We start from the raw sequence: 26,677 nt of genomic DNA on the forward strand, positions 1-26,677 counted from the left end.
GGAGTGTAAACCGCACTTCTATCTACCGGATAAAGCCCACCTGGTAACGGCATCCCGGCCCTTTGAACGCCTCAGTATCGATTTCAAAGAGCCCCTCCCTCCAGTAACCGCAATACATACTTTCTCAACATCATAGATGAGTTTTCCCGCTTCCCATTTGCCATCCCCTGCCCCAATATGACCACTCCCACTGTCATTAAAGCCCTGCATAGTGTCTTCACCCTGTTTGGTTTCCCCAGTTATATCCACAGTGACCGGGGCTCATCGTTCATGAGCGACGAACTGCGTCAGTACCTGCTCAGTAAGGGCATCGCCTCGAGCAGGACGACCAGTTATAACCCCAGGGGAAACGGGCAGGTAGAGAGGGAGAACGCGACGATTTGGAAGACGGTCGTACTGACCCTGCGGTCCAGGAATCTCCCACTTTCTCACTGGCAGGAGGTCCTCCCTGATGCGCTCCACTCTATCAGGTCCCTCCTTTGCACGGCCACAAACCAGACTCCTCATGACCGCTTGTTTGTTTTCCCTAGGGCAGCCACCTCAGAGGACTCGCTTCCGTCCTGGCTGAAGACACCGGGACCAGTCCTCCTCCGAAAACACGTTCGGAGCCATAAGACCGACCCCCTGGTGGAAAGGGTCCAGTTCCTACACTCCAACCCACAATATGCTTATGTCGAACACCCTGATGGCCGACAAGATACCGCCTCTCTCCGGGACCTGGCGCCCGCAGACTCCACCACCACCGCAGCCCCCACACTATATCCCGTCCAACCTACCATGTCCAGCGCCCCCACCCCTATATGGCTCCCGCGCTCCTCCCACCCGCCACACCGGTCCACAGGAATGAAGCTCCAGAAGAGCCGCTCCCGGAGTCCACGCCTGTGCCCGCACCGGACCCACTTCCACAGCCACCTGGACCGGCTGCAACACCAGTGCTTCGGCGATCGCAGCGCACGATCCGTGCACGGGACCGGCTGAACCTATGAGCCTGTCACCCCCACCGGACTTCATTTTTTTAACAGGGGGTGAATGTGGTGAATGTATAGTGCTAATAATTCACCAGTGCATTTGTATCATGTTCTGCTGTTGTGTTATGTTGTTAACCCTGTGGGCTCCACCTATGGGCCATTGTGTGGCTTCACCCACAGGGGGATATGTTGGGGCATGTACGGGCTCCGCCCATGGCTCCTCCCCTTAAGAGGAAGTATTTAGAGCAGCTGACCTGCAGGCAGTTCCCAGTATTGTACCAGTCGCAGGCAGGCACTGTTCTAAGCTGATTAAAACCACGGTTTACTTCTCCTTGTGTCTTTGAGTGAATTGATGGTCGCATCAGCCATCTGCACAGAATTCTGTGATTATAGATACAAAAATCCGGTGACGGACTCACCTGGGGTCCGTTCAGCAATATTAAACTGGTACCGTTGTATTATAACAGATGGGGTCACGTTAAAATGTAACCCCTCTAAAGTCACAAGTTCATCGAACATTTTAGTGCCTGGGGCCGCTGGGTATCTAAGGCTCCGTACTACTCCGAATGTATCCGCAGGCACTTAGCAAGATGACTACATGCCGGTCATTCTCTGCGATATTGTTGACCTGGAAAAAGTAACACATCCTTTGTGCACACTGATTCTAATCTTTCAGTCCGGCATCAAACATGTCCAAATGACCGAAAGAGGCATAATGAAAGGAAATTTCCAACCTGTATCCAAGATGTATGGTTAGTGACTCAGCAGTGTTGATAGCGAACCAGTTTTTATCCTTGTCAGCAATTTTCTAAGGGCAATGAAGAGTCTACACTGAATAAGTTGAAACAAAATCTTACATTATTTTTCAGTGGGCAGAATTTATCGGCTGTTCACGCCAGCAGGATATTCCGGTCCCACCGACTGCGCACGGGTTTCCTGGCGACAAGGGATGCAGTCAAGGGGAAATCCTGCTAACAACGGAAAATCCCGCTGGCGGGCCGCCTCCCCTGTCAATAAATACATGGTGGGTTGGTCGGTAAATCCCATCCAGTAACTATTACTTCCGGCTCCGGTAGTTACCTAAATGGTCTTCTCTAGTCGGTGCCTTACTGGCCGACTCTATTTATACAAAGCCAAGTATTGTTAAGGGAACCCCCCCCGCCTCCCTTATTGGGGGAGCTCGTCTTCTGCAAGATCCATGGGTCAGTTAATGCCTACCCCGTATGACAGCCTGTATATTGTATGGTAAATGAAGGGTGAACAATTTGATGTGAATGCTTCCAACCACTAGATGGAGAACAAGAGCATCCACGTGAATCACGTGATACCTTGATTCTGGGAGTAGGTGATTCGGCGAGATAGAGAGTAGTCGTGTTTTCAGAAGCTCTGTAGATTGGATAATAGTCTTAGTGTATTTTGTAATATTTGTAACTTAGTAAGTTGGTTCGAATCTAGTTACTTGTAGTGTTAATAAAATAAGCTTTGTTTAAAACATAGCTTGTTGTTCTTTGAGAGACACTATACTTCGAAGCTAGTGACTAGTGTCACACGGGAGGGTTTAAACAAGTATGGCAGGGGGGGTGGGCACGGGAGCAATAGGTCAGAAGGTGAGAGCATTGAGGGAGAACTAGGGAATAGGGACAGTGTGGCTCTGAGGCAGAGCAGACAGGGAGAAGTTGCTGAACACAGCGGGTCTGGTGGCCTGAAGTGCATATGTTTTAATGCAAGGAGCATTACGGGTAAGGCAGATGAACTTAGAGCTTGGATTAGTACTTGGAACTATGATGTTGTTGCCATTACAGAGACCTGGTTGAGGGAAGGGCAGGATTGGCAGCGAAACGTTCCAGGATTTAGATGTTTCAGGCGGGATAGAGGGGGATGTAAAAGGGGAGGTGGAGTTGCGCTACTTGTTCGGGAGAATATCACAGCTGTACTGCGAGAGGACACTTCAGAGGGCAGTGAGGCTATATGGGTAGAGATCAGGAATAAGAAGGGTGCAGTCACAATGTTGGGGGTATACTACAGGCCTCCCAACAGCCAGCGGGAGATAGAGGAGCAGATAGGTAGACAGATTTTGGAAAAGAGTAAAAACAACAGGGTTGTGGTGATGGGAGACTTCAACTTCCCCAATATTGACTGGGACTCACTTAGTGCCAGGGGCTTAGACGGGGCGGAGTTTGTAAGGAGCATCCAGGAGGGCTTCTTAAAACAATATGTAGACAGTCCAACTAGGGAAGGGGCGGTACTGGACCTGGTATTGGGGAATGAGCCCGGCCAGGTGGTAGATGTTTCAGTAGGGGAGCATTTCGGTAACAGTGACCACAATTCAGTAAGTTTTAAAGTACTGGTGGACAAGGATAAGAGTGGTCCGAGAATGAATGTGCTAAATTGGGGGAAGGCTAATTATAACAATATTAGGCGGGAACTGAAGAACATAGATTGGGGGCGGATGTTTGAGGGCAAATCAACATCTGACATGTGGGAGGCTTTCAAGTGGCAGTTGAAAGGAATACAGGATCGGCATGTTCCTGTGAGGAAGAAAGATAAATACGGCAATTTTCGGGAACCTTGGATGACGAGTGATATTGTAGGCCTCGTCAAAAAGAAAAAGGAGGCATTTGTCAGGGCTAAAAGGCTGGGAACAGACGAAGCCTGCGTGGAATATAAGGAAAGTAGGAAGGAACTTAAGCAAGGAGTCAGGAGGGCTAGAAGGGGTCACGAAAAGTAATGGCAAATAGGGTTAAGGAAAATCCCAAGGCTTTTTACACGTACATAAAAAGCAAGAGGGTAGCCAGGGAAAGGGTTGGCCCACGGAAGGATAGGCAAGGGAATCTATGTGTGGAGCCAGAGGAAATGGGCGAGGTACTAAATGAATACTTTGCATCAGTATTCACCAAAGAGAAGGAATTGGTAGATGTTGAGTCTGGAGAAGGGGGTGTAGATAGCCTGGGTCACATTGTGATCCAAAAAGACGAGGTGTTGGGTGTCTTAAAAAATATTAAGGTAGATAAGTCCCCAGGGCCTGATGGGATCTACCCCAGATTACTGAAGGAGGCTGGAGAGGAAATTGCTGAGGTCTTGACAGAAATCTTTGGATCCTCGCTGTCTTCAGGGGATATCCCGGAGGACTGGAGAATAGCCAATGTTGTTCCTCTGTTTAAGAAGGGTAGCAAGGATAATCCCGGGAACTACAGGCCAGTGAGCCTTACTTCAGTGGTAGGGAAATTACTGGAGAGAATTCTTCGAGACAGAATCTACTCCCATTTGGAAGCAAATTAGTGAGAGGCAGCACGGTTTTGTGAAGGGGAGGTCGTGTCTCACTAACTTGATAGAGTTTTTCGAGGAGGTCACTAAGATGATTGATGCAGGTAGGGCAGTAGATGTTGTCTATATGGACTTCAGTAAGGCCTTTGACAAGGTCCCTCATGGTAGACTAGTACAAAAGGTGAAGTCACACGGGATCAGGGGTGAGCTGGCAAGGTGGATACAGAACTGGCTAGGCCATAGAAGGCAGAGAGTAGCAATGGAGGGATGCTTTTCTAATTGGAGGGATGTGACCAGTGGTGTTCCACAGGGATCAGTGCTGGGACCTTTGCTCTTTGTAGTATATATAAATGATTTGGAGGAAAATGTAACTGGTCTGATTAGTAAGTTTGCAGCCGACACAAAGGTTGGTGGAATTGCGGATAGCGATGAGGACTGTCAGAGGATACAGCAGGATTTAGATTGTCTGGAGACTTGGGCGGAGAGATGGCAGATGGAGTTTAATCCGGACAAATGTGAGGTAATGCATTTTGGAAGGTCTAATGCAGCAAGGGAATATACAGTGAATGGTAGAACCCTCAAGAGTATTGAAAGTCAAAGAGATCTAGGAGTACAGGTCCACAGGTCATTGAAAGGGGCAACACAGGTGGAGAAGGTAGTCAAGAAGGCATACGGCATGCTTGCCTTCATTGGCCGGGGCATTGAGTATAAGAATTGGCAAGTCATGTTGCAGCTGTATAGAACCTTAGTTAGGCCACACTTGGAGTATAGTGTTCAATTCTGGTCGCCACACTACCAGAAGGATGTGGAGGCTTTAGAGAGGGTGCAGAAGAGATTTACCAGAATGTTGCCTGGTATGGAGGGCATTAGCTATGAGGAGCGGTTGAATAAACTCGGTTTGTTCTCACTGGAACGAAGGAGGTTGAGGGGAGACCTGATAGAGGTATACAAAATTATGAGGGGCATAGACAGAGTGGATAGTCAGAGGCTTTTCCCCAGGGTAGAGGGGTCAATTACTAGGGGGCATAGGTTTAAGGTGAGAGGGGCAAGGTTTAGAGTAGATGTACGAGGCAAGTTTTTTACGCAGAGGGTAGTGGGTGCCTGGAACTCGCTACTGGAGGAGGTAGTGGAAGCAGGGACGATAGGGACATTTAAGGGGCATCTTGACAAATATATGAATAGGATGGGAATAGAAGGATACGGACCCAGGAAGTGTAGAAGATTGTAGTTTAGTGGGGCAGCATGGTCGGCACGGGCTTGGAGGGCCGAAGGGCCTGTTCCTGTGCTGTACATTTCTTTGTTCTTTGTTCTTTGAAGCCATCCTCATCCACAAAGCAAAGAACAACACATGGTACCAGGAGTAGTTGCTAAGACAAAAAGAAAGGTTCAGCGAGGGAAGAGTAGTTTAAAAAAAATCTCTGTGAAACAAAACTTCAAAAAAAGAATTCGACCAGGCTCTGACTGCATCGACTACATCGTAGAACTTCCCAGTTCAAGTGAGATGGAAGATTTGCAAACTCCACGGCAATTTCGTACTTCGGGTAAAGTAGATGTTAATTGACAAAATTTCAAGTAGCATTTTGAATTGTATATCTCTTCTCTAGGCCTATAAGTGGCCAGCGATCAGCGAAAAATAGTGCTGTTTCTATACAGTGACTGGTCCGTAAGCCCTCGAACTTTTCAACTCGTTCCGATTCGAGGACCAAGTAGATAAGGAAAAATACAGTAAAGTAATTGAAAAATTTGATAAGCACTGCTAATTGCAGCAAAACAAAACGTTTGAACGGTATGTGTTCAGTTAAAGAGTGCAGAAAGCAGATGAAACACTTGATTGCTTCATCATGGATCTGAGACTCAAAATGCAGACATATAATTTTTCAATTCTCCTACATTCACTTCATAGAATCACTTCTGCAAGATCTGTAGTCTACGGATTAAAAAGCGACAAACTACAGGAAAGATTATTGAGACAGTCTGATCTAATGATAGAAGGCGCAATCAGTCTGTGTAGAGCAAGCAAACTTGCCAGAAATCAGGGGCGTCATTCTCCGCCGGCGGGAGTCTCCGTTTTGCCGGCGCCCGGGGGTTTCCCGACGGCGTGGGGCTGCCCCACAATGGGAAACCCCATTGACCGGCCGGTGTTACGGAGACTCCCGCCGGCCGGTCGGGGCAGAAATGTGGCGGGGCGGGTAGGAGAATTTCGCCCCAGTTCTCTGAAATGTTGGTCGTTGAAAAAGGCGTGAAAACTAACAATGTGGCCGATGCCATTAATGCTGTTGCGCACTAAAAAAGGAAATGTGTGCCAGACGGCAGCCATTTTGCGCATTACATCACAAGCGTCATGACATGTAAACGGTGTGGTAATACCCATCAACTAAAAAAAATGCCCTGTGTTTGGAAAAACTTGTGCCAAGTGCCACAAATTGAATCACTATGCATCTCAGTGCATTTCAGGAATAAATTCCCAACAGTTTAAGAAGCTCAATACAGTGAACAAGGGAAGAGCTGTACAAGAAATAAACATTAACAAACATGCTAATCAAGCAATCAGTCCTGACTCAGTGGAAGACGTATTCGATTTAGAAGATTCTGTCTTTGTCGAAATAATAGAAAGTATAGAGAAAGCACAACAGAAAACTTCCCATTCGGACATTTCAAAACAGATATCAGTCGTACAAAATAATGATGATTGGACGATTCCATTAATAAATGGAGCCACAATTAAGATGAAACATGTGCAACACTTTTACAGCTCGTATGGGATCTCATCCACTTGCAATGACCAGGTTGAGGCCATTATCCAGAATTTCCTCACGTCTTTAATGGTATTGGAACACTACCATTTGAATATAAAATCCAGCTAAGAGTGAATGCCAGGCCAATCATTCATCCACCTAGGAGGGTTCCAGCTCCTTTGAGGAAATGTCTAACAGATTTGGAATACTGTGTCTAATTCTGGCCATCGCACTACAGAAGGATGCTTTGGAGAGAGTACAGAAAAGGTTTACCAGGATGTTGCCTGGTATGGAGGGTATTAGCTAGCAGGAGGGATTGAATAAGCTGGGATTGTTCTTCTTAGAGAGACGGAGGTGAGGGGTGACCTGATAGAAGAAGTTTATAAAATTATTGGGGTAATGATAGAGTGAACAGTTGGGGGCTTTTCCCCAGGGCGGAAATGGCAATTACAAGGGGGCATAAGTTCAAGGTGAGGGGGGAATAGGTTCAGCGGAGATGTGTGGGGAAAGCTTTTTACACAGAGGGTGGTGGTTGTTTGGAATGCACTGTCAAGTGAGGTGATTGAGGCAGATATGTTAGCGAGCTTTAAGACTTAGCTGGATAGGCACATGAACAGACGGGGTATAGAAGGATACAGGTGGTTGGTCTGGATAGGACATGTGATCGGCACAGTCTTGGAGGGCCGAAGGGCTTGTTCCTGTGCTGTATTGTTCTTTGTTTTATCTGATTTTTTTGGCAATATGTATCCCTCAATCAACATCATAGAAACAGATTAATGGCCCTTATCACGTTGCTCTGATGTGAACCTTTCTGTGCAAATTAACTGCCATATTTCTTAACTTGTGACAGTGACTAAACTTTAAAAAATACTTCATTGATTGTACATTGTTTTGGGATATCCAGTGAAAGGAGCTATACAAATACAATTTTGGGGAATAAAACGTCCAGGTGGAATAGATAAGGAAAGAGCTAACAACAACAAGTTCCATTTATATCGTGCCTTTAATGAAGGAAAACATTCTAAGGCATTTCAAGAAGTGTAATAAAAAAAAAGGACATTGAGCCATTAAGAAGGTGACTCGAAGCTTGACAAGAAATCGGGTTTTAAGAATGGTTCCAAAGAAGGAGAACGGTGAAGAGGCAGAAAGATAATTTTGGAGCTTTGGTCCTAGATGGCTGAAGGCACTGTTAATTGTAAACCAATTGAGTGTTATTTTGTTTTCAGGTGATGGATATCGATGCATTATTATTTTTTTATTTTTAATTTCTCCTCATTCTCAACATTTTCGTCAAATAAACAAACAACCAAAAAACATAATAACAATCCCCCAAACAAAAACAGTACCCCCCTCAATATAAAGACCAAAACATCCACCTGTGCGTTCCAGGTAAAAAATTAACATTCAATCAGTAAACAGCACAATCAAAAAAACAATGGGAGCGCCTGTCCATTCACTCTATCCATGCCCCTCAATCTTGTAAACCTCTATCAGGTCACCCCTTAACCTCCGTTGTTCTAATGAAAACAGTCCGAGTTAATTCTGCCTCTCTGCATAGCCAACACCCTCCATACCAGGCTACATCTGGTAAACCACCTCTGCACCCTCTCCAAAGCCTCCACATCCTTCTGGTAGTGTGGAGACCAGAATTGTGTGCAATATTCCAAGTGCAGCCTTACCAAGGTTCTATACAACTATAGCATGACTTGGGTACTTTTTATACTCGATGTCCGGTCCAATGACCGGGGGTGTCTCAATCCCCCCACCTCTCCTATCAGCCACCATCATAACTCCAGGCCTGCCCACTAGGCCTGGCCCGCCCCGTCCATTTGTTGTCATTGAACCCCTCTATTTCCTCCCAGAATCCCCCCATCCACTTTCTCCCCAAAACACCTCACCCAGTATTGGTTCCCCCCCCCCCCCCCCCAACTTTTCACACTGCCTAGGCCCATCAAAACCTATTCAAACAGGCTCTGATGACCTCAGCCTCTCTCCCCACCACACTCCATTCACTGGCAGCTTGAGCTTGCTGGTGTGGAGGTTCCTGCACCACTCCTCTTCAATCCCCTCCCCCCAGGAAAACAAAGAAAGCCCCTTCAAGCAAACAAACCCTGTGTAAACATACAAACCCCAGAAAACCATCGTTACAAAAAATCCCAGTTCCTACCTTACCCAAGTAGGCAAATTCGCCCCATTTAACATGAAATAAAAAATAGAACTATATACAATCTTCCATCCCCCCTACCCTCAGTCCAACATCAATCCTCAGTCCCATTTCTCACTTCTGCCCCAGCCCTTCTGCCTTCACAAAAGCCTTCGCCGCTTCCACCATCTCGAAGTAAAGGTCTTTGGAGTTGTAGGTCACCCTCAATTTAGCTGGATATGCTATGCCGAACCACACACCGCTGTTATACAGTGCCGTCTTCACTCAGCCGAAGGCTGCCCGTCTGCTCCCCAACTCCACGGTTAAGTCCTGGTATATGCGTATATCAGCGCCAGCCCACTGCACCTCCTGCTTCTGCTTTGCCCAACTCAGGACCTTCTCCTTCACATGGTATCTATGGAAACAAGTAATCACTGCTCTTGGTGGCTCATTTACTTACAGTTTAGGCCTCAATGACCAATGAGCCCGATCCAGTTTGTACCGGGAAGGATCTTCCCCCTCCCCCAACAGCTCTGCCAGCATCTTGGCAAAGTACGCCATCGTCCTTGGGCCCTCCACCCCTTTAGGCAGGCCCACGATCCTCAGATTTTGCTGCCTAGATCTGTTTTCCAGGTCCTCCATCTTCGCTCGCAGACCTTTGTTGGCCTCCACCACCCTCTGCAGCTCCTCACCTATCGAGGTAAGCTGATCACTGTGTTGAGACAAGGCCTCTTCCACTCCCTTCAGTTTCTTACCTACTCCCGCACCTCGGCCGATACCCTCGACACCGCCGCCTTCACCGGGGCAATCGCCTCCTCCACCAGCACCTTCAATGGCAAGGTTTAGAGTAGATGTACGAGGCAAGCTTTTTACGCAGAGGGTAATGGGTGCCTGGAACTCGCTACTGGAGGAGGTGGTGGAAGCAGGGACGATAGTGACATTTAAGGGACATCTTGACAAATACATGAATAGGATGGGAATAGAGGGATACGGACCCAGGAAGTGTAGAAGATTGTAGTTTAGTCGGGCAGCATGGTCGGCACGGGCTTGGAGGGCCGAAGGGCCTGTTCCTGTGCTGTACATTTCTTTGTTCTTTTGTTGTTCAATGCCGCCATCATCTCCTTCCTCATCATCTCCATGTGCTTTGCAAACTGCTTTTCAAACTCCACAACCATAACCTCGGTCATCTTTTCTGCCGTGAACAGGGCAGCCCCACCCAGCGAGCCAGCCTCCACCATCTTTCCAGTTGCCGAGCTGACCCTTTCGCTTGATGGTCAACCTTCAATTGCCCCCTTCTTCACGATGGTTTTCTTTTGGTTTTTGGACATCCCCCTTCTTCCTTATGTCATCCTGCATTTATTTGTTGCGAAATTGCCCCAGGGACTGGGCATTAAATTCTTAAAAATCAAGCCTTGAGCAGGAGCCACCCAACATATGACTTCCTCCTGCATGCCACCACTGAATCTCCAGATATTGATACATTATAGATCGGAAAATTAGTAGGCTGAAAGAAAGTTTGAAGTTTTTTTGCCGGAGGCATACGGTGTGCACAATTGAATAACCTCGCTATAGCCTAGAACATAGAACATACAGTGCAGAAGGAGGCCATTTGGCCCATCGATTCTGCACCGATCCACTTAAGCCCCCACTTCCACCCTATCCCCCGTAACCCAGTAATCCACCCAAAACCTTTTGGTCGCTAAGGGCAATTTATCATGGCCAATCCACCTAACCTGCACGTCTTTGGACTGTGGGAGGAAACCGGAGCACCCAGAGGAAACCCACGCAGACACGGGGAGAACGTGCAGACTCTGCACAGAGAGTGACCCAGCAGGGAATCGAACCTGGGACCCTGGCGCTGTGAAGCCACAGTGCTAACCACTTGTGCTACCGTGCTGCCTACTTGGTGACGAGGCTGTTCAATCTCACAAGAAGCCTCTCGTCAGATTTGTGACGATCGAAACGCCTCATGAGATCTACCAAGATCTCACGTAACGGCGCGATCTGGATCCCACCCAGCGAAGCCGAGATCTAGATTAACATATTTAAGTGAGCCATTAGGCTCATTTAAATATGTCTGTGCCTGATTCTCCCGAGGCCTGGGAACTAATGGGACACCTCACCATGGCTCTGTTTAAGACCGGTCCACACAAACATAAAGCAGGCATAACGGCACCTGCCGTGTCTCCCAAGCCATTGGAGGCCCCTGGGTGGTCAGGCTCTGGATATGGTGATATCCTGGCACTCCCACTGCTACCTGGACACCTTAGCACTGCCAGCCTGACACTGTCACCCAGGAACTGCTAGGGTGCCCGGGTAGCATTCCCAGGCTGGCAGTGCCTTAGTGCCCGAATCCCAGGTTGGCCATGCTAGGAGTGGGCCTTTAGGGTGGTGATGGGGGCAGCGGCTCGAGGACCCCCTAAGAGGTACGTTGGGGCAATGGAGGAATCCGTAGGCTGCCGTGGGAATTTGGAGGGTGGTCGAAATGACGCCCTAATCTCTTGCATTGCTGGACTCTGTTTTCTGCACGATAAATCACGCCCTATGTCTCCGTAAGTAAAAGCTTGCAAGTCAATGAAGAAATGAAATGAAATGAAATGAAACTCGCTTATTGTCACAAGTAGGCTTCAAATGAAGTTACTGTGAAAAGCCCCTAGTCGCCACATTCCGGCACCTGTTTGGGGAGGCTGGTGCCCTGCTGCTGGCCTGCCTTGGTCTGCTTTAAAAGCCAGCTATTTAGCCATGTGCTAAACCAGCCCCTTAGGCTGAAGACCAGTAAAAATCAGATATTTTGCAATACTCTGTTTTCAAATAATTTCAGAATTTGAATCTATACAAGAATAAGTTGATCAATGTTCAGGTAGCTCTGATAACAGATATGTAAAATAATTGTTTCTCTCTTTTTCTCAGAGCTGACATTTGGTTTGAGAGCTACTCCATTCAGAATGCCGGGTTCCAGCAGCATGATGGTAAGCTTTATATTACTATTGTTAAGATCTCAATAGAGATCAGTATTTTTGTTTGGAAATCCCAAAACCCAGACATTTACTAACAGAATAAAGCCACAAAGTACACTGTTTTAAACAAAATAATTTTACCATCCAAAATCAATGCTAGCATATTAACAACATGCTATCATAACAGTCAGTTACATTAAAGATATTAAAAGCAAAATAAACACAGTTTTACCCTAAACCTGAGTCAAAATCCAAGAATTCCCCATCTGACAGCGCTGTGGGTGTACCTACACCATAGGGACTGAAGCGGTTCAAGAAATTGACTTACCACCACCACCTTAAGGGCAATTAGGGATGGCCAATAAATGCTGGCAGAGACAATGACAGCCAAATCGCGTGGGTGGCACAGTAACACAGTGCTTAGCACTGTTGCTTCACAGCTCCAGGGCCCAGGTTCGATTCCCGGCCGGCTTGGGTCACTGTCTGTGCGAAGTCTGCGCGTTCCCCTCGTATCTGCGTGGGTTTCCTCCGGGCGCTCCGGTTTCCTCCCACAGTCCAAAGATGCAAGTTAGGTGGATTGGCCATGCTAATTTGCCCTTTGTGTCCAAAGGGGTTGGGTGGGTTTGCTTAGGGCGGAGGTGTGGGATTACGTGGGGTGCTCTTTCCAAGGGCCAGTGCAGACTCGATGGGCTGAATGGCTGCCTCCTGCAAATTTTCTCATCCTGTTCCGCGGCCAATGCCTTCGACACAGCCACCTTCACCTTCTGTTAATTCTGTGTCTATGTCCACACCCTATGACTGAATGAATTTAAAAAAAACTCCTGAACACAAATTTCCTTCTACACTCTCTCACCCCCTCTTTCTTTCGCCCCCTTTCTCGCTCCCCTTTTCTCTCTCCCTTCTTTCTCTTTCCCCCTCTTTCTCTCCCTCTATCACTCCCTCCCTCTTTCACTCTCTCTACCTATATCTATTTTCTCTATTTCACTCTCTCTTTCTGTGTCTTTCACTTTCTATCTATCTCTCTCTCCCTCTAATAACAATAATAATCTTTATTGGTGTCACAAGTAGGCTTACATTAACACTGCAATGAAGTACTATGAAAATGGGAAGACCTCTGGTGGCGTTTTGTAGGAGGAAGTCGCACGTTGGGTGGCTAGGGGCTGTTTAGCACAGGGCTAAATCACTGGCTTTGAAAGCAGACCAAGGCAGGCCAGCAACACGGTTCAATTCCCGTAACAGCCTCCCCGAACAGGTGCCGGAATGTGGCGACTAGGGGCTTTTCACAGTAACTTCATTTGAAGCCTACTTGTGACAATAAGCGATTTTCATTTCATTTCCTGCTTGAGGCTTGATTTTTTTTAGAGTTTAATGGCTGGCCTAGGGGCAATATTTTGACAATTGCCTACAGGAAGGCATAAAGAAGGAGAGGGATATCGAAAAACCGAAAGAAAGCCGCCATGAAGAAGGGAGTGAGTGAAAGTTTGCAGTCGAACGAAAGGGTCCGCTTGGTTGCTGGAAAAATGGCGGATGCCGGGTGTGGCCACACTGCTTAAAGCAGAAAAGATGACCGATGATGGCTTTGGAACTGCAGAAACAGTTTGCAAAGCACATGGAGGTGATGAGGAGGGAGATGATGGCGGCCCTGAAGGGGCTGGTGGAGGAAGCAATCGCTGGGTGAAGGTGGCTGTGTCGAAGGCATTGGCCGAGGTGCGGGAACAGGGTGAGAAAATTAAGGGGTGGATGAAGCCATGTCTCAGCACAGTGATCAGCTCGCCTCAATGGGTGAGGAGCTGCAGAGGGTAGTCAAGACCAACAAAGGTCTGCAAACTAAATTAGAGGATCTGGAAAACAGATCTTGGCGGCAAGACTTGAGGAACGTGGGCCTGCGCGAATGGGTGGAGGGCCCGAGGCCGACTGAGTACTTTGCCAAGATGTTGTCAGAGTTGGTGGAGGAGGGAGAAGATCCCTCCCGGTACGAACTGGATTGGGCTCATTGGTCGTTGAGGCCTAAACCAAAGGTGAATGAGCCGCCAAGCGCAATGATTGTTTGCTTCCACAGGTACCATGTGAAGGAGAAGGCCCTGAGTTGGGCAAAGCAGAAGCGGGAGGTGCAGTGGGCTGGACCTGGTATACGTATATACCAAGACTTAACTGTGGAGTAGGCGATGCTTCAGGCGACCTTTGTCCGAGTGAAGTTGGCACTGTATAATAGTGGGGTGTGGTTTGGCGTAGTGTACCCAGCTCAGTTCAGGGTGACCTACAACTCCAGAGACTTTTATTTCAAGATGGTGGAAGCGGCGGAGGAGTTGGTGAAGAGGGAAGGATTGGGACAGAAGTGAGGAATGTGACGCAGGACTGTTCTTGGACCGAGGGGAGGGGAGATGGTAGAGTGTATATAGTTCTATTTTTTATTTCATTCTGTTACATCGGTTAAATGGGGTAGAGTTGTTTTTTGGATAAGGTAAGTGTGGGGTGGTTTCTGTCTTATTCTTTTTGTAGCGGCGGTCTTTCTGGGGTTTGTATGTTTGCACTGGACTTGTCTGTTTAAAGGGGATATGTATTTTCTTGGTGTTTTCCTGGGACCGGGCAGGGGGAGGGGAGGGGGGGCCTGGGCAGGGGTCCCCACACTAGCAAGCTTAAGTCGGCTAGTGAATGGACGTGTGGTGGGGGGAGGGGCTGCGGACATTGGAACCTGGTGTAAACAGGTTTTGATGGGCCTAGGAGGTATGAAAAGGGAGGGGGGAATTGGTATTGGGTGAGGTGTTTTCGAGAGAAAGTGGATGGGGGGATTCTGGGAGGGGGAGGTGTTTGATGGCAACAATTGTACGGGGCGGGCCAGGCCCAGTGGACAGGGCCTGGAGTTATTATGATGTCGGATGAGGGGCGGTGGGGGGGAGAGACCCCCCGGCTATGTTAGTTACGTGGAACGTGAGGGGGTTGGGGAGGGCCAGTGAAGAGGTCAAGGGTGTTTGCGCACCTAAAGAGTTTAAAGGCCGATGTGGTTATGTGACAGGAGACTCATTTGAGGGTGAAAGATCAGGTGAGGCTCAGGAAGGGATGTGTAAGCCAAGCGTCTCATTCGGGGAGAAGGCATGTTGACAGGCCAACTTCGGAGGGAGGCGGCGGCGAGGGAAATTGCCCAGGTGCGGGATAAGACAGGGAAATTGGTGGTGGCCCCGAACCAGGTTAACAGAGTGTTAGAGGAGTTCTATGAAAATTTGTATAGGTCGGAGCCACCAGGGGAGGATCAGGGGATGGGGGAGTTCCTGGACGGTCTGGAGTACCCAAGGTTGGGAAAGGAATGTAGGGCCACATTGGAGATCGGTAGGGGAACAGGAGCGAAAGGAGGCAATTGGGAGCATGCAGTAGGGGAAGGTGGCAGGACCAGATGGGTTCGCAGTGGAATACTATAAGAAATTTAAGGACAAGGTGAGCCGCTGATGGTGGGGATGTTTGAGGAGGCGATGGGGAAGGGGGTGCTACCACAAACATTGGGGCAGGCCTTGAGGAGAGTCAATTCATCCTCGTCGTGTGCCAGGCTTAGCCTGATCCAGTTCAAGGTGACTATGGCCTGGATGAGTAGGTTTTTTGAGGATGTGGAGGACGGGTGTGTGAGGTGCGGGGGAAGTCCGGCGAATCACGTACACATGTTTTGGGCATGTCCGAAGCTGAGGAGATTCTTGCAGGGATTTGCGGACGTCATGTCAGAGGTCCTGGAAGGGAGGGTTATTCCGAGTCCAGAGATGGCAATATTTGGGATGCCGGAGGATCCGAGGGCCCAGGAGTGGAGAGAGGCCGATGTTTTGGCCTTTGCCTCCCTAGTGACCCTGAGATGGATTTTGCTGGGATGGAGGGACTCGGAGCCTCCAAAGTCAGGGGTGTGAGTCAGTGACATGGCAGGGTTTCTCAGGCTGGAGAAGATAAAGTTCGCCTGAAGAGGTTCAATTCAGGGGTTCACTCGGAGGTAGCAGCCGTTCATCGACTTCTTTAAGGAAAACTGACCGTCAGCAGTAAGTGGGGGGGAGGTATGGCATTGTATAATATGGATAAGGAATCTAATATATGGGCAGTCAGGAGGTAAGTTGGGTATGTTATTGTGACATTGTTGTGTGTGTTGGACCGCTTTGCTGTTTAGAACGTTTAAATGTTAAAATTATAAATGCTTCAATAAATGTTTTCTTTTTTAAAAAATGTGTCTCTCTCTCTCTTTGTATCACTGTGTGTGTATCTCTTTCTCTCTCTCTCTCTCTCTCCCAGCTTGTCTGGCTGTGGCTGGGGTGTTCTCCGATATCGGCAAAGAGCAATGTTGTGCCGGTAAAGTAGCGTTGAAGCCACTGACTGCAATAATAATAATCTTTATTTTCACAAGTAGGCACACATTAACACTGCAATGAAGTTACTGTGAAAAGCCCCTAGTCGCCACATTCCGGTGCCTGTTCGGGTACAAAGAGGGAGAATTCAGAATATCCAAGTCACCTAATAAGCACGTCTTTTGGGACCAGTGGGAGGAAACCGGAGCACCCGGAGAAAACCCACGCAGACACAAGGAGAACGTGCAGACTCCACACAGACAGTGACCCAAGCCGGGAATCGAACCTGGGACCCTGGAGTTGTGAAGCAACAGTGCTACCCACTGTGCTACTGTGCTGCCCTCGCAGCTCTCTATGCAGTGCATGTGGTGCAGCCCTTAGAAAAATGACTTGAAGTCATGGGTACTGCTGGCAGGGTGGCCTTTGATTTGCCTGCCCTGTTAGCAACTCAGACACTCGAAGATCTGGGGCACCTTATTTTAAGACCACAACAGCAAGCAACCCAGGTGCACCCCCCGGCCCCTACCTGGGCATTGAGATGGCACCATATGGGCACAACTCTCTTTCCCTTGAGCAGTGCATTCACATGAGCTCCCATGGAAGTTCTGCTTGTTTTTTGGAGACCAGTCGTATGTCACGCCGTTCTGGCAGCACACACCGTGGATGGATTTTTTTATGGGGGTTGATTCGAGCATATGGACCTGATAATCATATGATAATTTTTTATAATGAGGTTCCTGACAGTGAACGCTACTGTCAGGGGGAGGAGACAATCGCTTCCTGGTTTGACAATGTCATGAAACGCGACATTGGCCTTCTCACAATATTTCCTGCTCCATCAACGAACCCGTCCAACGCAAATGGGAACGGAAAATTCCAGCCTTTCTGCGTCTCTCTCTCTGGGCGCAATTTAACGCCCAAAAACAGAGTCCCGTTTTGGGCGCTTATAATAAGGTCTTTCTTGGCACCTGCAGCGCTGAGAATCCCAATATCAAATGGGACTGTTTGTGCCCGCGGCCGGGAACGCCCACCAAGGCCGCACTCACCTCACTTCCTGCACCAAGAAATTGAGCTTGTCAGTGCAGGAAGAGATTTGGGCGCCATTTTTAAATGTCGCACAGATCTGTCGACCTCCATTGGAATCCCAACCGTGACTATCGTACCCCCCTCCAAAACCCCAATGTGCCTCTTACGGGGTCCTCGAGCCCCCCTCACCCCACCTCTTAAAGGCAGGGCAGCCCCAGGCCTGATCCCTGGCATGGAAACCTGACAGCTGGGCATCTTGGCACTGCCAGCCTGGCACCCTGGCAGTGTGAAGTGGCACTACCAGGGTGCCTGGGTGGCAGTGCCAAGGTGCCAGGTTGGCGGTGCCAGGGTAGCAGTGGGAGTGGCAGGATACCAACCTGCCCAAATGCTTGGGAGATCTCCCCAGGTGCCGTTAGGCCTGGTCCACATTTGTGTGGACCAGCGCTAAACAGGGCCATGGTGAGGTCTCCCAGGCACGGACATTCTTTCCTGGTCCTCGCGAGAATCTGGCGCCAACATATTTAAATGATCCTAATGGCTCGCTTAAACATGTTAGATCTCGTGAAGCTTTTGGAACATCACATGTACCGTGAGTGGCCGCTCGCGAGATTCAACAATCTTGTCGTGTCACCGAGTTGGGCGCGACGAGGCCATTCGATCGCGCTGCATCTGTGTCTACCTGTCTCAGAAATGAGAAACCCGCCTGCCATATCTAAATAAATAATTAATTGAACTTGTTAACAAGCCAATTTGCACCCATAATGAGCAGTCCAGGTCATAATAAGATTGGATCTTGGCACTATCGGGACTGTTGGATTGGCCAACTGCTCACAAGGGAGGGACTTCCTCCACGGTGAAGTTCCACTCTCCACCTGGCTCTGTGATGGGGTAGCATGGAGCAAGTCAGCTGGTGGTGTGAGCTGTCTGCAACCCCATAATATGCAGTTCTCTATCTCCCTTTTCTCGATGTCTCTTTTGTGCACACTTTCTCGATCGTTCTCTTTCTCGATAGCTCTTCTCAGCTTGGCTATCCCAGAAGTCCAAGTCACTGTTAGTCAAGTTATAAAGGATCTTAAACTCTTTTAACCATCATGTCAACTGATTTCCAGTTGAATGAGATGAACACTGCAGCCAGCTTGTTCTTTACTAAACTGCTTGAAAATAGAACCACGCACAAGAATCTACTCCCCTCATAATTAATTTTCGGTTTGCCTTTTTAAAAAAAAACTATTATTTGTCTCACAGGCACTTTGGTCATGTAATCAATTCCTGGAAGCAAGTTAATTTTTTCATTAAATCATCTTTCACAGATACTTAATTGTTAAAGGGATCACCACCCCAAAATAAAATATGTTTTTTTTCCTGAAAAGCACATGGGCAATCACACTCTTGCTGATGAACTCATATAATATACAGTTATCTTGAAACTTTATCATAAATATTTAAAAAGCAAAGCTAGATATGGTAGAACATGGGTTCATACTGATGATTTCCACCAATGATCACTCCTTAGCTTTGACTGTGTCGTTGTTGTGACGGGGTAATCTAAGTACTATAATAGTACTTAGACTTTTTTTAATTCATTCATGAAATGTGGCCATTGCTGGCTCTCTATGTGCAGGCATTTTTTGCAGTTGTCTTGGGCCTCAGTAAACAGTGTGTTCGGCCATAGGTGAGATTACTGGGCTACGGGGATAGGGTGGAGGTGCAGACATAACGGGCCAAATGGCCTCCTTCCCACTGTAGATTCTATGCCATCAAAAAGAAAAACGCAAGCATTTAAAGGGGCCTTGCAGCTGTCTGAAATCAGCCCAAGCTCCACGACAGCCAGAGCTGCCTCAAAGCTCATGACCCCATCTTGTAGATCCACTGAGGGTTGTCATCCATCATTTAAGAAGCTCTGTCTTATAGGTGTATTTTGCCTATCTGGCTCAGGTTCTTTCTGCAACTCCTTCCTCTGTTGCTGTCTCTTCTTCCTTTGTTTATATAATTTCCCTCACTTACTTCTCCCTTTCTTATTTAGCTCTTCATACAAAGCTCTTAGGATGACATGAGGTGAAAATTGGAGATCTAAACCCTCAGTAATGTTGATGCAGGTTAGGTCCTTCTGTTAGTTCTGAGACGCTGCTAATTTTAATAGCAGGGTAGTGGTTTATTTTCCTCTTGTATTAAAGCATGGTAAATGCTGAGACAGCCTTTCCCTGAAACTCAAACTCATGCAGAAACCAGTTTGAAAACTGGCACATTCAGTCCATTACACTATATTCTAATTGTTCTTTTTTCTCTTTCTGTGAAGGCAACAGTGATCCTCTGAAGGATTAACAGCCTTTTTTCATAGTTAGTCTGATTTAAATGGAGTTTGTAAATGTGCCAAGTACTGTCTGTAATCCATGTATTGCCGCTTGTGTGATTTTATTCTGTACTTTCTAAAATAAGCCTGAAGGTCATTCTCTTCTCCCCAAACAAAATACTCATTTAATTCTGCTGATTAAGATATTCACAAACTTTATAAAATAATTCTCCTAATGGATCAGCGAATAAAAATCCTGCCCTGCATGCTGCAAAGCCAAATAGACCGAAAAGTTAGCAGTTCAGTTCTGGATGTGTGCGAGGGTAGTTGGTCAGCAGTTGAATTGCTTCAATTGCCAGTGCATTGTGGACTTTTTAAAATATACTCCTCCACTGACTTTGGAAAATATGCTGATATGATATTTGCTCCCAAACAAGGTTCTTTTCTTTGCAATAAGTGCACAAGAGCACATTTGCATGCCCAGTGATATTAGGATTGAGGATGGCTGTGATAGCTTACATGGTCAAGAAAGCAGCTGTAATCCAAGCCGAGGATTTCTCCCACGGATTTAACTCCTCCCTCCACCATATGGGCTTCATCTCTTGGGTTGTGACTGTAGTGATCTCTGTATATTAGCAGACATGATCAACATATGTAATGCTAGTACAGGCAATTGAACACTAGAGGTCTCACTATCAGAACCTATATTAATGGTTTTCCCACTCTTTCTGATGAGAGTGTGTACCAGGAGTGAAGAGAGAACAGACATAATAAAGCTAGAGAGAGAAATTATTCGTTATCAAAGCATTGTATTGTATAATTTAATTAGTTATCTCTACAATTGTTTCTTTATTTTACTAGTTGAGCAGTAAGTAAAAGAACTCACAATATTTATTTATATTACTCAATAAATTATTTTATGTTTACAAGAAGACTACTGCTCATTTCAACAACTCGGCTGGTTCAAAAGAGTAATATATGTATCACGTAAGGTAATATAACAGTGACCAAACTTTTACCTGTCACGACTTGACTCATTGGTCCTTGCAGAATTTCATTATATTGAAGGCAGGCTCCCTAGTCTCTTCTCAAAATAAAAGTAACCTGACATCGGGGTTCCTGGGTTGCTGGGTGTGGTGAGCACAGGGCAGTTAGCTGCCGTGGTGTTGGCATATGAACAGGCTCTAAGCTGCATGAAAAACATTTTTTTGTTCCAGAAGATTCTTTGTTCTGTGCAAGGCAGTCTTCGCTGGGCATTTCCACAGGTGCTAGCGACTTATTTCTAGTACCCGATCTGTCTACCATGAAAAACCGGATGCCTGGATGAATCAAATAGCACTCATGACCATTATCTTAATCATAGATTCATAGAATTTACAGTGCAGAAGGAGGCCATTCGGCCCATCGAGTCTGCACCAGCCCTTACAAAGAGCACCCTACTGAAGCCCACGTATGTATCCTATCCCCGTAACCCAGTAACCCCCACTTAACATTTTTTGGACACTAAGGGCAATTTAGCATGGCCAATTCACCTAACCCGCACATCTTTGGACTGTGGGAGGAAACCGGAGCACCTGGAGGAAACCCATGCACACACGGGGAGAACGTGCAGACTCCGCACAGACTGTGACCCAGCCGAGAAGCGAACCTGGGACGCTGGAGCTGTGAAGCAACTGTGCTAACCACTATACTACCGTACTGCATGTGGTGGGTAGCTCAGTTTGCCGATGATGGATGGTTTTTGTGCTGACGCAGAACTGGTCCCTTCACAATAAGGTGAAGATTAGCAAAGCTTTCCATCCGTGGGGTGGAATCTTGTTGAGATGTCAGGGGTCTGACCTACTGGCTGGAGAGCCAGCGAGAAACCTCCACTGCCTCTTTTTCTGGAAGGTCCACTGAACTGCAAACCAATCGGGCTGTGGCCAGGCCAGCACCGTGAGGGCCTTCCCCTGAAATCAAGACCCCGGATGCAGAACTCTTCCTGACCGAGAGATGCTGGACAATCAGAGGCCGGCAGCTCTTGAGCACAGCAATACCACAGGGGAGGCAGTGGCTGCTGCCAGAAGGACAGGCACCTGACTCCCAGGATCACAGAACTACCCAGGCCACTAGTAATTATTTTTCTAAGGGCTGCACCACATGCACTGCATAGAAAGCTGCGAGGGCAGCACGGTAGCACAGTGGGTAGCACTGTTGCTTCACAGCTCCAGGGTCCCAGGTTCGATTTGCGCCTTGGGTCACTGTCTGTGTGGAGTCTGCACGTTCTCCTTGTGTCTGCGTGGGTTTTCTCCGGGTGCTCCGGTTTCCTCCCACAGGTCCCGAAAGACGTGCTTATTAGGTGACTTGGATATTCTGAATTTTCCCTCTTTTTGTACCCGAACAGGTGCCGGAATGTGGTAACTAGGGGCTTTTCACAGTAACTTCATTGCAGTGTTAATGTATGCCTACTTGTGACAATAAAGATTATTATTATGAGGCTGGTTTAGCACAGTGGGCTAAATTGCTGGCCTGTAATACAGAACAATGCCAGCAGCGCGGGTTGAATTCCCGTACCAGCCTCCCCAAACAGGCGCCGGATTGTGGTGACTAGGGGCTTTTCACAGTAACTTCATTGAAGCCTACTCGTGACAATAAGCGATTATTATTATTAATGTGGGAGAGGGGTTCACAGGATGAGGGTCATGAAGAGAGGGGTGGGGCGGGTGAGCAGCAAGGTCAGAGGGTTATGTCTCTTGGAAACCTCTCAGATGTCCAGGCCCTTGATCAGGCACTGAGTGTATTTAATTGAGGGACCACCACCCTCTCCAATGCAAAGGTGACGGGCAACCTGCATAGGTTTACCTATCATGCACGCTGCATGGCAACGAGCCAGCCTGTAGCTGACTGAATATCAGTGGTGGCAGGATGAGGCCCTTAAATGGCCATATACTGACCATGTAAGGGCCTCAATTGGTATTGTGGCGGGAAGATCCAGAACTTAATTTGGGCAGAGGCGGGAAGGGACCAGGGTTCCGATACGCCACCATCCAAGTATGTGCCCTTTCCGTCTCCAAGCTCATCCACAACTTGAGCATAAGATATGCCACAGGCTGTTCTCTGTCTAGGCTCAACTTGAAGATTGCATAGTTGGTGAGTTATTGGAGGATGACCAAGTACTTGACCTTGATCTGCATCAATATAAATTCACATCTTCAGAGATTAGATGAAAAAGTGGCAAATTAAAAGTTTTATGAAATAAAATAAATGTGTTTATTTTTGTGAGTTGGAATGCAGTAGGACAGTAGTGCGTTTGGGAACGTCAGTTATTTTTTTTTGTTTTTGATAAATAGAACTTGCGTTTCTACAGCTCTTACCATAATGTAGAAACACCTCAAAGCACTCTGCAACATTAATTACTTCAAAATGCAGTGACTGTTACTGTTGTTGTTGGTGCAGCTACTTTGTGATCAAAAAGATTCTGCAAATAGCAATGAAATTAACAATCAGTTTATCTGTTTGGTGTTGCTTGAGGGAGGATTATTGCGCAGCATACTAGGAGAGCCTCTGCTATTATTCAAGTAATGCCATGGAATGCTTATGTGCAGCTGAATCACAGATCAAACAGACGACCTTAGTTTAATACCTCATGCTTCAGTAATATCTCATACTTCAGCAATACACAAATGTGAGTCAAGGTATCATTAGTTCTAATAAGGATCAAATATATTCCTCTGTGAAACAACGGTCTAATCATTGAGGTGAAGGTTATTTGGGGAGTTTTGTAATTAACTCATTTCAGTGAGCAGGTTAGAATGAATCGACCACCTGGCACCATCTCACCTTGTCATAATTCTGAGCACATACGTAGCTGAATCAACACTATTACTGTAACTAAATTAATAATTTGGAACAGCAGTAAGACTAGAGGTTGCAGGCCCCAGTCTGACATTCTGATCATTCTGAATTTATGGATGGTTGGATTCAGTCCTATGTATGAACGTACGAACTAGGAGCAGGAATCGGCCATTTGGCACCTCAAGCCAGCTCCACCATTCAGCAAGATCATGGCTGATCTGATTGTGGCCTCAACTCCACACTCCGCCTATTCCCAATAACCTTTGATTCTCTTGTTAGATTCTTGACTGTCTATCTCTGTCTTTAAAAAATTCAATGATCCTGCTACCACCATGCTCTGGAAAGAGAGTTGCAAATTCTCACCACCATCTGACAGAAATAATTTCTCCTCATTTCTTTCTTCAATGGGAGACCTCGGGGGCGGGATTCTCCGAGCTCTGCGCGGGATGGAGAATGGAGTGTCAGACCCGCGATCGGATCCCACGCCTTCCCGCAATTCTCCGCGGACCGGAGAATCGCCGCCAGTTGCGCATGGTCGGCAGAGACGGGAGCCATTGAAAGAGGACCCGTGGCGATTCTTAGCCGCAGCTGGCTGAGTTCCCGCTGGTGTGGTTCCCTCATGGTTCCACCCGGTGGGCACTCGGCGTGGCGGCGGCGGACACAGTCTGCGGCCGCCCTGGTGGGGAGGCGGGGGCCTCCACAACGGCCAGCGTTCTGAATGGGGGCCACTGATCGGCGGGTGCGTCCGATCTGGGGGGGGGCCTATATTGTTGGGGCCGGCCCACTGTGTGGGTCCGCCATGTTGCGGGGGGCTGCCACCACAGGCGGACGCTGCGCGCATGTGAGGACCCGCGGCCAGAAGTGCAGGGCCCCGTATCGGCAGCCGGGGCTGCGTGGAGTACTCCGGGAACCTGCAAGCCCCCTTCAGAACAGAGAATCACTCTGGACTTCCTCCAGCAAAGTCCAGAGTGATTTGCGCCTGTTTTCTCGAGGGCGTGGGGACATAGCCCCATTAACAGAGAATTCCGCCCTTTATCTTTTAAACTGTGTCCCTGAGTTCTAGTCTCTCCTACAAGGAACATCCTTTCAGCATCCACCTTTATCAAGTCCCCTCAGGATAGATGTTGTCACTGTTGACTCATAAATTTAAAATTAAACAATTCCAATACTGTTGGTGTTGAAAAACATTTAAGGTTCTCAATGGCTGATTGAATCTATGATGTGGAGATGCCGGCGTTGGACTGGGGTGAGCACAGTACGAAGTCTTACAACACCAGGTTAAAGTCCAACAGGTTTGTTCCGATGTCACTAGCTTTCGGAGCGCTGCTCCTTCCTCAGGTGAATGAGGAAGGAGCAGCGCTCCGAAAGCTAGTGACATCGAAACAAACCTGTTGGACTTTAGCCTGATTGAATCTAGACACTCAGTCAAGGCGTCAGATGTGGGTGGCACGGTAGCACAGTTGCTTAACAGCTCCAGGGTACCAATTTGATTCCCGGCTTGGGTCACGATCTGTGCGGAGTTTGCACATTCCCCCCATGGAGGTAGTGACGGGCAAGCTAATGGGGCTAAAGGTAGACAAGTCTCCTGGCCCTGATGGAATGCATTCCAGAGTGCTAAAAGAGATGGCTAGGGAAATTGCAAATGCACTAGTGATAATTTACCAAAATTCACTAGACTCTGGGGTGGTCCCAGAGGATTGGAAATTAGCAAACGTGACACCACTGTTTAAAAAAAGAGGTAGGCAGAAAGCGGGTAATTATAGGCCAGTTAGCTTAACTTTGGTAGTAGGAAAGATGCTGGAATCTATCATCAAGAAAGAAATAGCGAGGGGCATCTGGATGGAAATTGTCCCATTGGGCAGACGTGCCTAACTAATTTAGTGGAATTTTTTTTAAGACATTACCAGTGTGGTAGATAATGGGGAGCCGATAGATGTGGTATATCTGGATTTCCAGAAAGCTTTTGACAAGGTGCCACACAAAAGGTTGCTGCATAAGATAAAGATGCATGGCATTAAGGTTAAAGTAGCAGCATGGATAGAGGATTGGTTAATTAATAGAAAGCAAAGAGTGGGGATTAATAGGTGTTTCTCTGGTTGGCAATCAGTAGCTAATGGTGTCCCTCAGGGATCAGTGTTGGGTCCACAATTGTTCACAATTTACATAGATGAAAGGGGCAGCACGGTAGCCTTGTGGATAGCACAATTGCTTCACAGCTCCAGGGTCCCAGGTTCGATTCCAGCTTGGGTCACTGTCTGTGCGGAGTCTGCACATCCTCCCCGTGTGTGCGTGGGTTTCCTCCGGGTGCTCCGGTTTCCTCCCACAGTCCAAAGATGTGCAGGTTAGGTGGATTGGCCATGATAAATTGCCCTTAGTGTCCAAAATTGCCCTTGGTGTTGGGTGGGGTTACTGGGTTATGGGGATAGGGTGGAGGTGTGTACCTTGGGTAGGGTGCTCTTTCCAAGAGCCGGTGCAGACTCGATGGGCCGAATGGCCTCCTTCTGCACTGTAAATTCTATGATTCTATGATTTGGAGTTGGGTACCAAATGCAATGTGTCCAAGTCTGCAAACGACACTAAGATGAGTGGTAAAGCAAAAAGTGCAGAGGATACCGGAAGTCTGCAGAGGGATTTGGATAGGCTAAGTGAATGGGCTAGGGTCTGGCAGATGGAATACAATGTTGACAAATGTGAGGTTATCCATTTTGGTAGGAATAACAGCAAAAGGGATTATTATTCAAATGATAAAATATTAAAACATGCTGCTGTGCAGAGAGACCTGGGTGTGCTAGCGCATGAGTCGCAAAAAGTTGGTTTACAGGTGCAACAGGTGATTAAGAAGGCAAATGGAGTTTTGTCCTTCATTGCTAGGGGGATGGAGTTTCAGACTAGGGAGGTTATGCTGCAATTGTATAAGGTGTTAGTGAGGCCACACCTGGACTATTGTGTTCAGTTTTGGTCTCCTTACCTGAGAAAGGACGTACTGGCGCTGGAGGGTGTGCAGAGGATATTCACTAGGTTAATCCCAGAGTTGAGGAGGTTAGATTACGAGGAGAGGTTCAGTAGACTGGAACTGTTCTCATTGGAATTTAGAAGGATGCGGGGGGATCTTATAGAAACATATAAAATTCTCACGGGAATAGATAGGAT

General features: G+C 47.5%; 1 protein-coding gene across 2 annotated transcripts in view; it reads left to right on the top strand.

Annotated features, from left to right (window-relative positions):
• smtnb (smoothelin b) overlaps nt 1-26,677 on the top strand; it is a 772,002-nt gene that overhangs the window by 500,446 nt on the left and 244,879 nt on the right. For both annotated transcript variants that reach the window (XM_072486160.1, XM_072486170.1), the window contains exon 10: nt 12,021-12,079. In XM_072486160.1, the coding sequence (XP_072342261.1) occupies nt 12,021-12,079 (59 nt within the window). The remainder of the gene's footprint in view (nt 1-12,020; nt 12,080-26,677) is intronic.

This window comes from Scyliorhinus torazame, chromosome 1, assembly GCF_047496885.1.
Source record: "Scyliorhinus torazame isolate Kashiwa2021f chromosome 1, sScyTor2.1, whole genome shotgun sequence".
Lineage (NCBI taxonomy): Eukaryota > Metazoa > Chordata > Chondrichthyes > Carcharhiniformes > Scyliorhinidae > Scyliorhinus > Scyliorhinus torazame.